The sequence below is a fragment of the Anabrus simplex genome, chromosome 14 (genome assembly GCF_040414725.1).
Source record: "Anabrus simplex isolate iqAnaSimp1 chromosome 14, ASM4041472v1, whole genome shotgun sequence".
In the NCBI taxonomy this organism is placed as follows: domain Eukaryota; kingdom Metazoa; phylum Arthropoda; class Insecta; order Orthoptera; family Tettigoniidae; genus Anabrus; species Anabrus simplex.
The window spans coordinates 95788496-95804070 of NC_090278.1; the positions used below are offsets into that span (position 1 = coordinate 95788496).

The following is a 15575-nucleotide window of genomic DNA, read 5'->3' on the forward strand; positions in this document are numbered from 1 at the left end:
GCCCCAGCATTTGTCTGGTATGAAAATGGGAAACCACGGAAAACCATTTTCAGGGCTGCCGACAGTGGGACGTAAAGCCACTAGCAAAGACTTAGAGGTCGAAATAATTTTCACAATACGCCCAACACACCTTCCAATAAAAGAAATCATAAACAATAATAGACAATAGATGATAGAACGATGTCAGTTTCGTGGACGGAATCACGCAGTCACCGTACTTTCACTTCCTTCTGCAGTGTTCAGAATGCTAATGCTCTCCCGCCAAAATTATTCGCCATTGTTTGCAGTCTTTCTTGACGAGTCTAATACGTCCAAACATGCCTTTCCGTCCACCAAAATGGCGTCGTTCTTCTCTCGATATGACGTACACTGGTTGCCTGGTTACGATGGTTTTTTTTTTCACGCTAAATTGCTTACATTGTTTCCAGATTGACCCCTAGCTCCAAAACATATCCATGTTAACAAGAGAAAATTACAAGTATGTAACAGAAATGCATTACGATTTTTTCATTCGCTTTCTCTGTAGTGAATGTGTTCTACGAAGCAATTGAAAGTTGAATAAGGACTGTGTTAGGGGAGAGTTGGTCTCGCACTCGAGCAAATAGCGGTCAACAGATGGGAGGGCGGAGGCGGCCTGCGGACTGAACGGAGAACCAGACGCACGGTTCCCATAGTTCCAGGTTCCTCACTTGATCAACTCTTGTTCATTTACGACCTCGACGTTATTAGGTTCGCGAAGCGTAGGGAAACTTTCATTTTTAAATAACACAAAAGTGCTAGTAGAAATATTCTAGAGCGTCTTTAATGAGATTTTCGTAGATAGTGCTTTTGAAAATATTTGAGCGCATATTTTGCACGGTTATCCTAGATAAAGGGCTTCCAGAGAGCGTCTAGGATAAGCAGGTGAACTGCTCGCTACCTGTGCAGTGCCGACCGCAGTGATAAAAAGTGAGCACCAGACGTACAGCCTCATTACGGTAATGAGCTTTGCGTGCGAGTGTCTGCTACTCTCTGACCAGAAAACATCAACACTGTCCATGCATTGTTCACTTCACTTGTAAAAATACAAGCTTTTTAGGCTTTTCAATTGCCAAATTCCCGGCGTTTTGCCCTAGTGTGGCGGCCGTTACACCACTCCAGTCATCGAATCAAGTCGATTCAATTAAATTATGGTTATTTGTGTCCGGCTCCATGGCTAATGGTTAGCGTGCTGGCCTTTGGTCACAGGGGTCCTGGGTTCGATTCCGGGCAGGGTCAGGAATTTTAACCATAATTGGTCGTCTCCATCATTTCATCCCCATCACGACGCACAGGTCGCCTATGGGCGTCAAATCAAAAGGCCTGCACCTGGCGAGCCGAAGTCCTCGGACACTCCCGGCACTAAATGCCATACGCCATTTCATTTTTTTTTTTCATGATTATTTGTTAAGCATTCCTTTAACCATGTTTACGATTTTTGGAGACGCAGACATGCTGAAATTTTCTTTCCAAGGAGTTATTTCTTTTTCACGCAAGCGCCTCAAATACGACGGGACTAAGCCGAAATCGAAGTCGCCAACTTGGGATGAGAAAGCCTGCGCCTTACTGTCTAAGCCATTGTCACATGGGCTCAGTTTCTTCCAAGCTTGCCGACATGTATAAGCCCCGTTCAGGACTAGGCAAAGTACTTCATTCACTTCCTTTGTGTCCACATTTCTTTCGCTTTTTTCTTTGGTTTGGTTGCCTTCGCCCCTTAGATCAAGTTGCCATTCGTGATCGTCGTCTTATACGATTGCTGATACGCCGATTCCTTTCATAGAGTCTGTTTCGGCTTTACTCTTGTCTTCATAGAATTCTGCTGTTTGTTTTGTGAGTCTGCGAGGGATTACTCAATGCACTGTTGGGCCAACAACTTTGCGTTCTGTTTTCGATGTCTGCTTCCTCATTCTAAATTAGAGTATCCCATGAATGGACATTGTTTTTTTTTAATGTCCTAGATTATTATTATTATTATTATTATTATTATTATTATTATTATTATTGCCCCGTAATTATCATTATGGCTTTCTATCCAGGTGGCTTAGGTTCCAGTCCCAGCTGATCCTAGGGTGACATTTTTCCACTTAAACGTGGCCGGGCTGAGTGGCTCAGACGGTTAAGGCGCTGGCCTTCTGACCCCATCGTGGCAGGTTAGATTCTGGCTCAGTCCGGTGATATTTGAAGGTGCTCAAATACGTCAGTCTCGTGTCGGTAGATTTACTGGCACGTTAAAGAACTCCTGCGGGACAAAATTCTGGCACCTCGGCGTCGCCGAAAACCGTAGTTAGTGGGACGCAAAGCAAATAGCAGCATTATTATTATTATTATTATTATTATTATTATTATTATTAAAATTCACGTGACACCAGAGAAAAAGAGAAGAAATAAATATGCCAGTATGGCTCCAGAGGTCTCAGATAAACTAAAAAGCGTCTACTATTACTACTACTACCACCACCATTATCTCCTTTTTTCCCACACCTGTGGGTTCGTGGTGCGAACTGTGTAGAAAACGTGGATGTTGCCCTGTTTTACGGCCGGATGGCCTTCCTGACGCCAACCCCATGTGGAGGACGTAAACACTATTGCGTGTTTCTCTGGTGGTTGGTAGTGTGGTGTGTTTCTTTGACTATTAAGATGAGTGTTGGCACAAACACAGACGCCCAGTCCCCGAGCCAGAAGAATTAATCAGACTCGATTCAAATCCCCGAAGCGGCCGGGAATCGAATCCGGGACTTTATGAACCGAAGGCCACAACGCTGACCATTCGTCCAAGGAGTGGGACAGGAATCAATTACTACTGATTTGCATTTAGGGCAGTCGCCCAGGTGGCAGATTCCCTATCTGTGTTTTCCTAGCCTTTTAAACCCAAGAAAACTGTTCGTGATAATTGTGTTTTTCTTTATAAATCCGAATGTGATGATGTTTTGCCGCTTAACATAACACTAATTTACCGCCATCTTCTACTCCGATAACTGACTGACCTATGCATACATTCATTACTAATAAAGATGAAGATGAAAACGGATCCCAGTCCTTGGTGAACTGTTTATTCTGGCACTTTTTTCAAGGAGTAAGTTATAAGCCTCTCGAAATGCATCATTAGAAGAAACAGTGCCGTGGTTACTATGATATCGAGCAGGCTCCAAATGATCCTCCGCATCCAGCTGTGGCTTTTTCAGGTTAAGCAGTTCGATGTCGTTGCTGGATTCTGTGAGCTCACCTTTACTGGCAGAGCTTCTCCTATTTGGGGGGAAAGAAAACTCGGGATGTTCCCGAGAGTCTCTCGTTTCACTGCTCCGACCTTTAAAGATCCTTTTGCGAAGAATGTCTCGCTCGTGACGTTAGCTTGAAAGAAGCGCAGAGTGTACCGCGGCTCTGGTGGTCGGAACAAAGACTAACGAGCCGTGCCCGCGGGAACCAATTACAGGTTGACCTCCCAGCGTTACACTTTTGAACCCTGTCAATATCAAATAACAATACACTTTTTACAGTTTAATTAACATTCCGCGGGATATTGTCGTTCTTAGAAAACACTCCAGTGGCCCTTACATGCTAGTTCTGAACAACTGTGCTTTTCATTCATCTCAGCTCTTGTCCTCTTCCGTCCACGATTGTGAAGGGAGGGAAGTCCATTTTCACAGCTTCCCACTTCTTTGAATCTCCTCCTTTTTCAGTACCATCAAAATTGGCGATAGACATGGACTGAAGAGAACGAATATGAGGTTATTAGGTCAGAATTGAAGTCCGACGAAGATGACAATGGGTTGAAATGGAATGATCCAGGGAATAATAATAATAACAATAACAATAATAATAATAATAATAATAATAATAATAATAATAATAATAATAATAATAATCTCTAGAATACATGTTGGGAGAGTGGCATACGGAAGATTTTAAGAACATACAAATTGGAACCAAGAAAGATCAAATAAACTTAAATTGCTTGGGATTCGCGGTCGACTTAGCCTTACTATCATAAGTGATGAGTTCCTTGCTGATTCGTATCTCTCTCTTTTACTGTAATTAAGCACAACATAATTCTTCAAGGTTTTTACGATAAACCATCCGTGTGCCTCTATTTTAGTTTAATAACCACAAGCTTCAGGAAGCATAACTTTCTAATATTTCGCTAAAGCTATGACATAAATGACCCACGTATTAGTATGCTAAATTGTTATGTGAACCTGCACCGATATTCAAAAAGTGTCACTTCAAATTTCAGCAGGACTATTTACTTAATTTTAACTTTGCACACACCTATTTTAACATTGTTTATATGTCATGACTTGTCAAGTGTATATAATAATTTTTGACTGAAGGGTCTTACGAGATAGAAACTAGTCTCGAAATGATGTAATCGTTACATTTAAAACAAGCATTGAATAGCTGGAACAATTTTAGCTTTTTGCTTCTCTATTTGTTAGCGTTACTAGCTAATAATAACATTCAAGAAGCCAAAAATCAAATACGTCTACAAAATATACCACAAACAAAATAGAACTCCAGATATCATTAGAAAAGTCTAAGATAATGGTAGTAGATTCACTAGTAATAAACTGCATAACAGTAAATAACGTGAACATAAAAATAGTGAAACCTATGAGAAATTATAACATACAACTTGGACTTGAAACCTGCATGGCAAGAAAGAACTAGTAAAATTCTAGTAAAATTCTAAAAAGCTCAAAAATTAACATGTTTTACATACAATAAGAAATGTGTATCGATCAAAACAAAATTAAAACATTACAAGACGATGTTTCAACCAGAGGTACCGGGTGAGTTGGCCGTGCGGTCAGGGGCGCCCAGTTGTGAGCTTGCATCTGGGAGATAGTGGGTTTGAGCCCCACTGTCGGCAGTCCCGAAGGTTTTCTGCAATTCCCTATTTTACACCAGGCAAATGATGGGACTGTACCTTAAGGCCACAGGCGCTTCCTTCCCACTCCTAGCCCTTTCCTACCCCATCGTCGCCATAAAACCATCTTTGTCGGTGCGACAACATAAAGCCGTTAAAAAAATCAACCAGCCGTGACATACAGAAGCGAAACTCTTTTTAAAGTCACTCAGAGAAGCAGAATTAACAAAATCCAAAAAGTAGAGAGAAGAATAGCAAGGACATGCATAAATAAAAAAGTATAAAAAGGATGGACAATAGTGGATAGTGCCAAATGAAGTGGTGTACAGACAACTCAAGACATCACAGATACTGTATTGAAGAAGAGGATCTCTTGTTTAGTCACATTATGAGGACACCAGAAACCAGATTACCACGAAAAATTATACGAAAGTCTGGATTCTGAAGCAACAAGTAGGATTAAGGATATTGGAGAGGATATAGAACAACTAGAAACTCTGGATGATTTACAAAACAAAGCAGAACATTCAAAGAAAATGAAAAACATCAAAAGAGTTAAAGATTTATATCGAAAATAGATAAACGACACAATGAAAAGTGTACGGTATTTACAGATGAGAAAATAACTAATAAAAAGCTACGGGGCAATTCGGAAAGAAAACTTATCGAAGATCACCAGAAAATGATTGACTGAAGTGGTCAAATGAGTCTGTAAACGCAGAATAGTAATAACAATAATAATAATTCACAAAATGAGTTGGCGTCCTGCAACTGTGAGCTTGCGTTTGCGAGATAGTAGGTTCAAACCCCCATTGTCAGCAGCCCTGAAGATGATATTTTCTGGTTTTCCATTTTCATGCTGGGCAAGTGCTGGGGCTGTACTTCAATTAAGGCCATGACTGCTTCCTTCCCACTCCTAGCTCTTTCCTACTTCATCCTCACCATAACACCTATCTATGTCTGTGCGATGTGCAGAACATTGTTATTATTATTATTCCGTTCATAAGGTTGACTGGGACCTGATCACTGACTGAAATCAAAGGTGTAATGTCTGTGTTGTTTCTTGTTTCAGGGAGAACAAACAGATCCTGGGCTCACACTTGTTCATCCGCGGTGTTCGTCGTGAAGACCTCGGCAAGTACACGTGTCGCATCACCAACCTGGATCTGCAGCCCCTCGACCTGACCGTGTCACTGCGAGAGACAGGTACTGCTTGTCTCATTTTCTGAAAGAAGCTCGATAGGATAACATTAGGGGTGTTTTTAAGTTTTTAAGTGCTATTTGTTCTGGGCGTCGACCTATGAAGATCTTTTGCCCCTACTTGCACCATATGTGAGGAAAGGAACATTTAGGACGACTCAAACACCCAGTCCCCAGACCAGGGATATTAATAATTTACAATTAAAAACCCCTGACCCGGTTGGGAATCAAACCTGGGACCGCCGGGTGACAGGCGGACACGATGCCCCCTACACCGCGGGGCCGGACTCAAGTGTGATAAGTGTGTTAACATTGTGGTTCGAAACATCCTAAATTTTAATATCTACATGAATAAAATTATCGTCATCAATGATGTGCATTTAGGGTGGTCGCACAGGCGGCAGATTCCCTATCAGTTGTTTACCTAGCTTTTTTGTAAATATTTTCAATGAACTTTAATATTTGCCCCAATTTGTCCTCTTGAATTCCAACTTTATCTTCATATTATGGTCTCTCTACTTTTAAAAACACCACTCAAGCTTTTCCCTCTAATATCATCATTCCACACCAGCTCTCCACTGACAGCTCAAAACACCACATAGTCAAGCAGCTTGTCTCCTCACTCCCAAGTCTTCCCAGCCCAAACTTTGCAACATTTTACTAACACTATCTTTTAAGCAAAATTATCACAAAAATATTTATCACCACCTATTCAATACATGCCACCTATTACGTGGTTGAAATTTACATAATACTATATAAACTTCTGAGGGACATGTTTCGCCCCTTCTAGGGCATCATCAGTGTGTAGGCAATCTTAAGGTCAAATGTGTGAAACCTTGTCTATCCACACATGGTTTACAATGAAAGTTCATTACACATTAAAGACCTCTTAAAATTAATATGCTATGATTATACTATAAAAAGATGCCACATTACACACTATGAGTATCAAGACTGTTCATAAGCACCAAGGACACAATTTCACAATTAAGCAGCAGCCTCAATCTTGAAATCTTGACACTGCTTCACATGACAGAAAACTTCGATCATATATTTATATAATTACAACATTTACTAACAACACTCAATCTTATCCAATTTACTGTTAAACATTCAGCTGTTGTTTCACGATCAGGTACATTGAAGATTTGGGGTCAAATGTACCCAAGGAAGAGTACACTCTTTACTCAAGACTGTTGCTATCGCAATGGTCTGCAAGTTATTATGAAGAGGATCCATTTTAGCTTTGGACTTTTTTAGAATCTAGAATGAAGAGCACCAATGAGTTTTAATTTTCATGTGTACAAGATGCCATCAATTCTCGATACTCATTTTATAAATGTATTATGTAAATTTCAACCACGGAACACGTGGCATGTATTGAATAGGTTGTGATAATAACTCAATTATTTTTGTAATAATTTTGCTTATAGTCGGTTTCAATACAGACCAATCATGAGAGTTGTCACTTGCAACACTATCTTTTGTCGGAAATCATCCCGAACAAATCGAGCTGCTTTCTTTGGAACTTTCAACTTGACTTCATCCCATTTTCATTCATACCATTGTCTGCTCACATTAAGTCCCCATGCAGTCGCTCACAATCCTGCAGCTCATTTACTGCTCTATACAGTGTAACATCATCTGCAAATAGCCGTATCTGTGAATCGAGTTCTGTCAGAAGAAATAGACATCCGCCGTGGCATTTGACAAGTAAGAGTATTATCGCCTCTACTCTTCGACATTCACTCGGAGGCTATCCTTGTAGAACTCTGGAAGAACCGTCTACCGTAGGCATCATTATCAACGGGAAACGTCTAAACAACCTCCGTTATGCTGATGTCACGGTATTGCTAGCAGACAAGGCAGAAGACCTTCAAGTATTATCAGACAAAGTGAATGTTGCTTGCAACAACAGAGGACTGAAGATAAACATTAAGAAAACACAGTTCATGGCCATTAGTAAACGGCAAGACGTCCACCTGCAGCTCACTCTCAACAATGAACCCATCGCTAGGGTTCACGGATACCAGTATCTGGAATGTTACCTCAACCAGAAATGGGACTGCAGCCAAGAAATATGGGTCCACACTGAACATGCGAGAAGCATCTTCATGCAGATGAAACTGCTCAACAACCGCAACCTACAACTAAACCTAAGGCTCCGTCTGGTCCTTGCCTACGTCTTTCCCACATTACTTTATGGAATGGAAGGCTGGCCACTTACTCAAGCCCTCTGTAAAAGACTGGAAGCATTCGAAGTGTGGATATACAGACGGATGCTTCGCATTTCGTGGAGAGACAGAATCCGGAATTCCGAGGTGTTGGATCGACTTGGAAAGAAGATTGAAGTCATGCTGACCATTAAAAGCTGGAAGCTGGAATACTCTGGCCATATAATGCGGAATGATAAGTATAGAATCCTGCAGCTTGTTATACAAGGAAGAATAGAAGGACGTAGGAGTCCTGGTGGATGACGGACTCTATGGATGAAGAACCTCGTAGACTGGTATGGGTTGGACACGATTGCTCTGTTCCAAATTCAAGATCGCCATGTTGACCACCAACCTTCGCTAGAAGATAGCACATTAAGAAGAAGACTCATATATATAATACATAAAGGTCCAGTAATAGTGCCTTGCGGAACCCTCTCTTAATTATTACAGGATCAGGTTCCTTTGTTTGTGCTTTTCTGTACGTTTGGGTTAATTCGCATATTTCACATAACTAATTACTTCAGTCCCTACCTGTAAGATTGGAACATGTACATTTCCAATGTTCGCCCTGCTCTGGGATTATTGAATAGCTTGACTTCCATTTTTTTTAATTTCCACATGAAAAGGATTGAACACAATTTGTTGAAACTTGATTGATTAATACACGGATAGGAGATTGTGTACTAGGCTAAATGACACAGGCATACTGGAAGTAATTAGTTATGTGAAATACAGAAATTGACCCAAACATACAGAAAAGCACTAACAAAGGAAGTGTTACTGGAGCACTGACTTCAGCTAAACACTAAGTTCGTTGAGACTGTTCTGTAAGCAAGGAAGAATTGTACTGTTGGTTCAAGAATGATGTCAACAGACTGAATGGAATTAAAACAAAAAATATGCTGATAAATGGCAATAATATCTAATACAGTTAAACCTCCCTTCTGCTGACACCGTTGGTTTCACGGAAAAATGTCTGTTATGAGAGGTGTCCGCAAGAACAAGATTGTAAAACATTAATCAAACATTTTAATGGCAAAATCATCCCGTCAAATATAAGCATACATCTTTATTTCGATTATTCTAAATAATTTCTAACCAAATGTTACAGATGATTTTAGAGCCTTTACATTCATTACAGCTTCAGGAACTAATCATTCAGCTGGGTCTACAAATTTGGCAAATTTCTCCTGCAATATTCTCGAAAAGGGAATAACGATGCAGCGTAACACACAAGTTCCTTATTCAGTTCACCTCATCTTTCAGATTTCTCGTGCTTTTTCTTGTAACATTGACCCACTCACTCAGTTTCTTTGCTCCAACACATCGGAACCACTCATATACTGCAATGTCCCTCCTACTCATGTTTACTGGACGATTTAAATGCTACGGTATTTCTGTCTCGACATCAGCACATGAAAGTCTCTTCCTTGTCAAGTTTAACTGAACTACCTGACCTCGACCTTATCAGCGACAATCTGAGTTAAGAATAAAATTATGCAGGCTGGGTTGGAAAATCCCTTGATAAGTTGTGAGTAAACGGTCATTCGCACATTCGCAGGCAACTAGAATCCTCAGAATGTACACTAATTAGAAGATAAAGACAACCTTAACAAACGGTCTGGAAAGTTCTGTACAGGTACTACAGCATTCCTATGTATGTTTCTTCTTTTTTCTTGAACACGAAATAGTACAGACAGGATGACATAGCTCTTTGTAAAGGAAGTGTCTCGGAACGTGTAAAATGTCCGCTTAAGACAAGTATATGAGACTAATGGCGACGTCCGCTGTCCGGCATTTGAGGTGTCTGCATAAATGAGGTTTGTTTTACATGTGTCTTATATAAAATAAAATCGGTTCCATGGAAAAATCTCTGTAGAAGGAGATGTCCGCTGAAGTGTCCGTTAGAGCAGGTTGGACTGTACAAACATTGTTTGTTAATACTTGTACATATTATCACCAACTCTCAATCATTGACACGTTTATGCAAGATTTAAAGTGATTTGATGAAATCTGAGGATGTTCTTGTAGAACGAAACATGACATGCTTTGTTTAATAGCGAGTATTCTTTTACAGGAATATTATGTGTTTTTGACAGACTGAAAACCTTAAAGTTACGTTTTTAACTTAAGTCAACATGGGAAAGTATGGCTTTCTTTTTAACTAACTTGTATCTTTATTATGAACGTCCGTCCTTTCTCCTAAGGCACTTGGACACAAGGATGTTTCATAGCAACACAAAGTAAACTGCAGGCTGCTTCAGCTTTCTTTTATTTCTATATATTTTGCCTCAGGCTTGTGATGAGTGGAACTTGGGGGTTGGAAAAATGCAAGGGTACAACTGTAGTTATCGGATAGTATTCCTCTCTCTCAATATATACTAACGTGGAAATATTGTGATTCTGCACAATAGTAATGATAAAAAGCACTATTATGCAAGTTAACATGATATAAGGCCAGAAAATAAGGATATAACGAGCAATATAAAAGTCTAAATGTGCGTTATTACATCTATAATCTTTTAAATATACATTGTACGTGAATTTACTCCCCAAAGGGCCAAACCTGGATGTAAAAAGTGTGGTATTTGGACTCAATAAGTCATGTGTTTGCCAAGTTCGAGAAGCGTCACCAGTTTGTATAAAAACATGCATTTGCATATGGAAATCCTGTCTTTAATCATAAGTCTTGCCAGTGTTCACATTTATTACACAAAGTACTTGCTTGTTTCAGAGGTGCTGCTCCAGACAGAGCCAGCTCGGACAACAGCACGACGCACGCTCAAGCTCGTCTGTATAGCTCTGCTGATTCCTCTCCTGCTGATTGTCTTGTACCTGCAATTTGGACTGCAGTTGAGGCTCTTCTGTCGAGACTCCCTCTGCCGTCCGGATCACAACGGTGAGTTGTACGACCTCCCTGCTGAGAGCAGGAGCAGATTTTTGCTGGTCAGCATATTCACTTCAATTCGCTCAGTTTCTTGTGCTGTTCCGTAATCGATGTGCAACATTGTGGTTTTGTTTTTCATTTAGTTAATTCTATCATTAAAACCTTGTACACTAGCATCAAAAAGTTTAAACTTGCATCTGGAAATCTCTATATATTCTTAAAACTGATAACTGAGATTTACTGGATTTTTGATCTATTTCCTCCTTCAGGTAATTTGTCCATTCTGATCTATTGCACACTAAAATTATATTTGATCTCTCCCTGGAAGGAGCCCTAATACATCCCGTTGCAGAAGATGTGACGAGTTTGAAACTTTACTTGATGTATCACGGTTCTGTCGAGGGAGTCTTCGAAAATGGAATAAAAATATACTTGGAGTAAAATAATTATCTACTCTCAAAAACGTTGTAGGTTTGCTCAATTGACTACATTTATTTGTGTGTTGTTTCAGATGGCAAACAGTATGACGCTCTGCTGTGCTATGAGGAGCACGACGCAGAGTTTGTGCTGGGGGTGCTGCTGCCCACTCTGGAGAACAGATACAACTACACCTGCATCGCGCGCTGTCTGCCGCCTCACGACAACCGCGCCATTTGTAAGTCTTCTCCTGCCATTACAATAACATCACTGTTCTTTTCCAACCTCTGAAAGGTTTTAAGGATAGAACAACAACCTGTCACAAACCACACTCTGGGGTCACCGATGACCCACGTAAAATGCATGAGTTTGCTAGTAATTGCAATACTACTAAAACGGGTCACATAATTACCCTCTTATGCACTATAACTATTTGTTAAATAATTAATTTCTTGAACATATACAGTAAATAAGATCACTGTTCTTTATAGCCTCTTGAATAGCAGTGTACTGAATTTGCTTTCTTAGTCTTGCATCTTCAATGGAAAGGATTGGTAAACGAGTTGCAGCCAACCTTTGATTATTTTCCAAGTAAGGAGTTTTTAACAGTCTGTGGACACTCCTTCAAACTCGTACTCAATCGACTGTTACATCTTCACGTCATTATGAGCTCTTTAATGAAAATCACCTACATGACTGTAAAACAAATGTTCCTGAATATCCTAAAAAAATTTGCACATCTTGGCCAAAGGATTATAATCCCACACAACTTGAATGAAACAACAGAAAAACAGGCATCTTATCCGATGAATTAATAAACATGAATTCCCAGTCACACACAACAAGGGCAAATTCGCACCCAGAGGACCACTCCACTCGACAGAGGGCACAGTATTGTGCATTCGCACTCTTCACTTCTTTCTCTTTTTAGTTCTGTTTCCACAGTGAAACCCCTCTAAGTTGTGGGGTGTCCAGTCTACAGGATGAGTATACTGTATGTACATAAAACAACAGTAAACTGACTGTCATGTCTACTAAAAGTTAAAAAGAAACAGAAAAAGAACAACACTACAGCATTGTCTTATGTTTTATTTAGCATATTGTACTGTACTGTAGTTATCCTCTTTACTGCTTTGCGAAAAATCAGTCGCAAGACTGTCAGAAGAAATGTCTTAAATTCTGCCACCTTTCCACTTATTATGCCATGTAATAAGTGAATTTTCACCAATTTAATTAAATAGTAAAAAATATCATAATCTCCTAGGTACATTTTAGATGCTCAGTTTTATTCTTAATTCATCCTTTGCAATAAAATTCTCAGGTTTCTCTTATGTCTTCTCTTCCTTGTTAGTATAGTCTATCTTTATGAAATGGTAAAAGTAATGTTGTAATCTTCCAGATATTTAGTTTTTAATCTTATTTTTTATCCTCGGTAGGAAAATGTATCTTACACTTTATGTATTCTTTGTATTACATTTCATATATTAATTGATACATTTAAGTTGAAGTGGCAGTTAGTTACAGCCAAAGGGACCTCTGGTCCTACCTGTAATTAACTTTAAATAAATATATTTCTATTACTTTCCGGCTTTTGCACGTGTTCATTCTAATTCAATTTTCCTACATAATTCGAATAGAGTTTTCGCGTAGCAGGGGGAGAGGCGATACTCCCACGTGGCGCGTCCCAGTTGGCTGATTAGGGGGGGGGGGGGGTCCTAACCGGCTTGCCGGCGGATTTGAGGGAAATAAAATACCTCTCGCGGACAAAACACACAACACCCCTGTGGGTGGGGGACACAGACTAAGAATACACCCACAGTATCCCCTGCCTGTCATAAGAGGCGATTAAAAGGGGCGACCAAGGGATGATTTTATTAGAACCATGAAACTGCTTGTGATATTTACCACCACGCGGGGAACACCACCATGGGTCACTTTTACTTGCATGTAGTACCACTATGTTAGGTACCAAATAGGTTTGTGATTAGTAGCAATAGAGTACGTTGCCACCTTCTACAGTACCTGTGATTCATACCCCTTTATCCGCAACACCATGGGATTAGCGACACCATGGTCCTGCCTTGCCTATGCTTAGTACCCACTATATGAGGAACACCATGGGTTTGCGTTGCCTGTAAATAGCGCCGCAGTGTGTGAAACATCATAGGTCTGTGTTACATGTGCGAATTCCATTACCTGTGAGTAGTACCATAATGTGTAGAATACTGCGAGTCTACGCTACTTTTAATTAGTACCGCAACATGACAAATAGCATGATTCTATTTTCGTAGCGATAAGTACCATTTTGAGGGGTAGATGACCTGGATTTTGGACCCGTTTCGACTACAAGCATCATCGATTCAGTATTATGCTTTAGACGCAATCCCTTGGTCAGTAATACTATTATTTAACGCTAGTTTCTGGGAATGTCGGGCATTGCGGGTCGGATCCACTGATTGTTTTAACTTCATATCCATCCATTCATTCTTCGCCCTCATGTTTTTGAATCTGGTCAGTGGAAGATTCTAGATTTTAAATGGTCATAACATTTTGTCACATTTCATACCATTAGGGCTGATGACCTCGATGTTAAGCCCCTCTAAACCACAAGCATCATCATCATCAAATAGAGTTTTCAGTAATTTCTGGTTGGTTATACACACACATAATTTTCCAACTCGTGAATACACTGCACAGCTTTTTGATGAGTAGGTGGCTCCTTGGGGACAAACAGTTTTTCTTATTCTTTTTCCTCATCTCCTGCTTCTTCTTTTGAAGAAATTATTTCTCGTAGCAATCCATCACTTGTTCCAGCAATATCATCATCGACTTCCCAACATATTATCAAAATCACTAAAACACCGTCTCGCAATTTACCACAAAAGACTTCAGAGAGATATCTCAATTAACACATTTCACAATTGTTTCTTTAGACACGTCCATCAAAGCACCATGGATCTAGCAAATAGCGTTGAGGACCGTCACACTTCATGTAAATTCGATTGCAATGTTACAGTTATCAGCCAAATTACAGGAAGACTCTCTTGCTCTTGGTCAGGTAGCATTTCCAGTAACAGTGTCAAAATTGCTTGCACTAAACCATTACAAAACACAAAACAAAATAGTTTTGAGCTTGTCCAATGTCCAGAGTTGAGGCTGTCGAATGTACACAGGATTTTTAACATGTAAATATAAGGGAATTAAATAAAGCCTTCAATATATGCTCAACCAAAAGGGGTGTCCAGGATAGAGGGATGTCCAAAGTGAGGGGTTTTACTCTACCTGTCAAGAAGAGTCGCGCTATTGAGCCGCTACATCAGACTCATATCTATACAAACCCTTTGTTAAAGGAAGCTTGACAGTACAAGTCGGCTTGTTCTTTCTTTCTTAATCCCTTTACCCTCCAGCTTATTTTCTCCCTTGGATCCCACCTTTGTCATCTCAAGGGCAGTATCCTGGAGCATGAGACATCGGGTTGGGGGATACAAGTGGGAAGGGGGACCAGTACCTTACCCAAGCGGCCTCACTGGGTATGCTGAACAGGAACCCTGGGGGAAAGGGAAGTTTCGAAGGGATAGACAAGGAAGAGGAAAGGAAGTGGCCATGGTCTTAAGTTAGGTACCATCCTGGCATTTGCTGGAGTAGAAGTGGGAGACCACAGAAAACCACTTCGAGGATAGCAGAGGTGGGAATAGAATCCCTCTCATCTCAGTTGACCTCCTGAGGCTGAGTGGACCCTGATCCAGCCCTCGTACCACTTTTCAAATTTCGTGGCCGAGCTGGGAATCGAACCTGGGCCTCCGAGGGTGGCAGCTATTCACACCACCTACTACAAACTTGCTTAGCCACCTCTTTCATAACAAGAGTCGGTCCAATGAAGATCTTTTACAACAGTTAAACCAAGAACCATGTGGTCAATAATTTTTAGAATTCTAGCTGAAGATGGCTCTAATTGGGGCTGAAACATGTT

At 40.3% G+C, this 15575-nt stretch overlaps 1 protein-coding gene across 1 annotated transcript in view; it reads left to right on the top strand.

Moving 5' to 3' along the window:
• The window catches only part of LOC136885521 (X-linked interleukin-1 receptor accessory protein-like 2), a 148799-nt gene that overhangs the window by 120870 nt on the left and 12354 nt on the right, over positions 1 to 15575 (top strand). The window contains exons 5-7 of the mRNA XM_067158122.2: positions 5955 to 6088; positions 11036 to 11200; positions 11700 to 11843. Coding sequence (XP_067014223.2) covers positions 5955 to 6088; positions 11036 to 11200; positions 11700 to 11843 — 443 coding nt within the window. The remainder of the gene's footprint in view (positions 1 to 5954; positions 6089 to 11035; positions 11201 to 11699; positions 11844 to 15575) is intronic.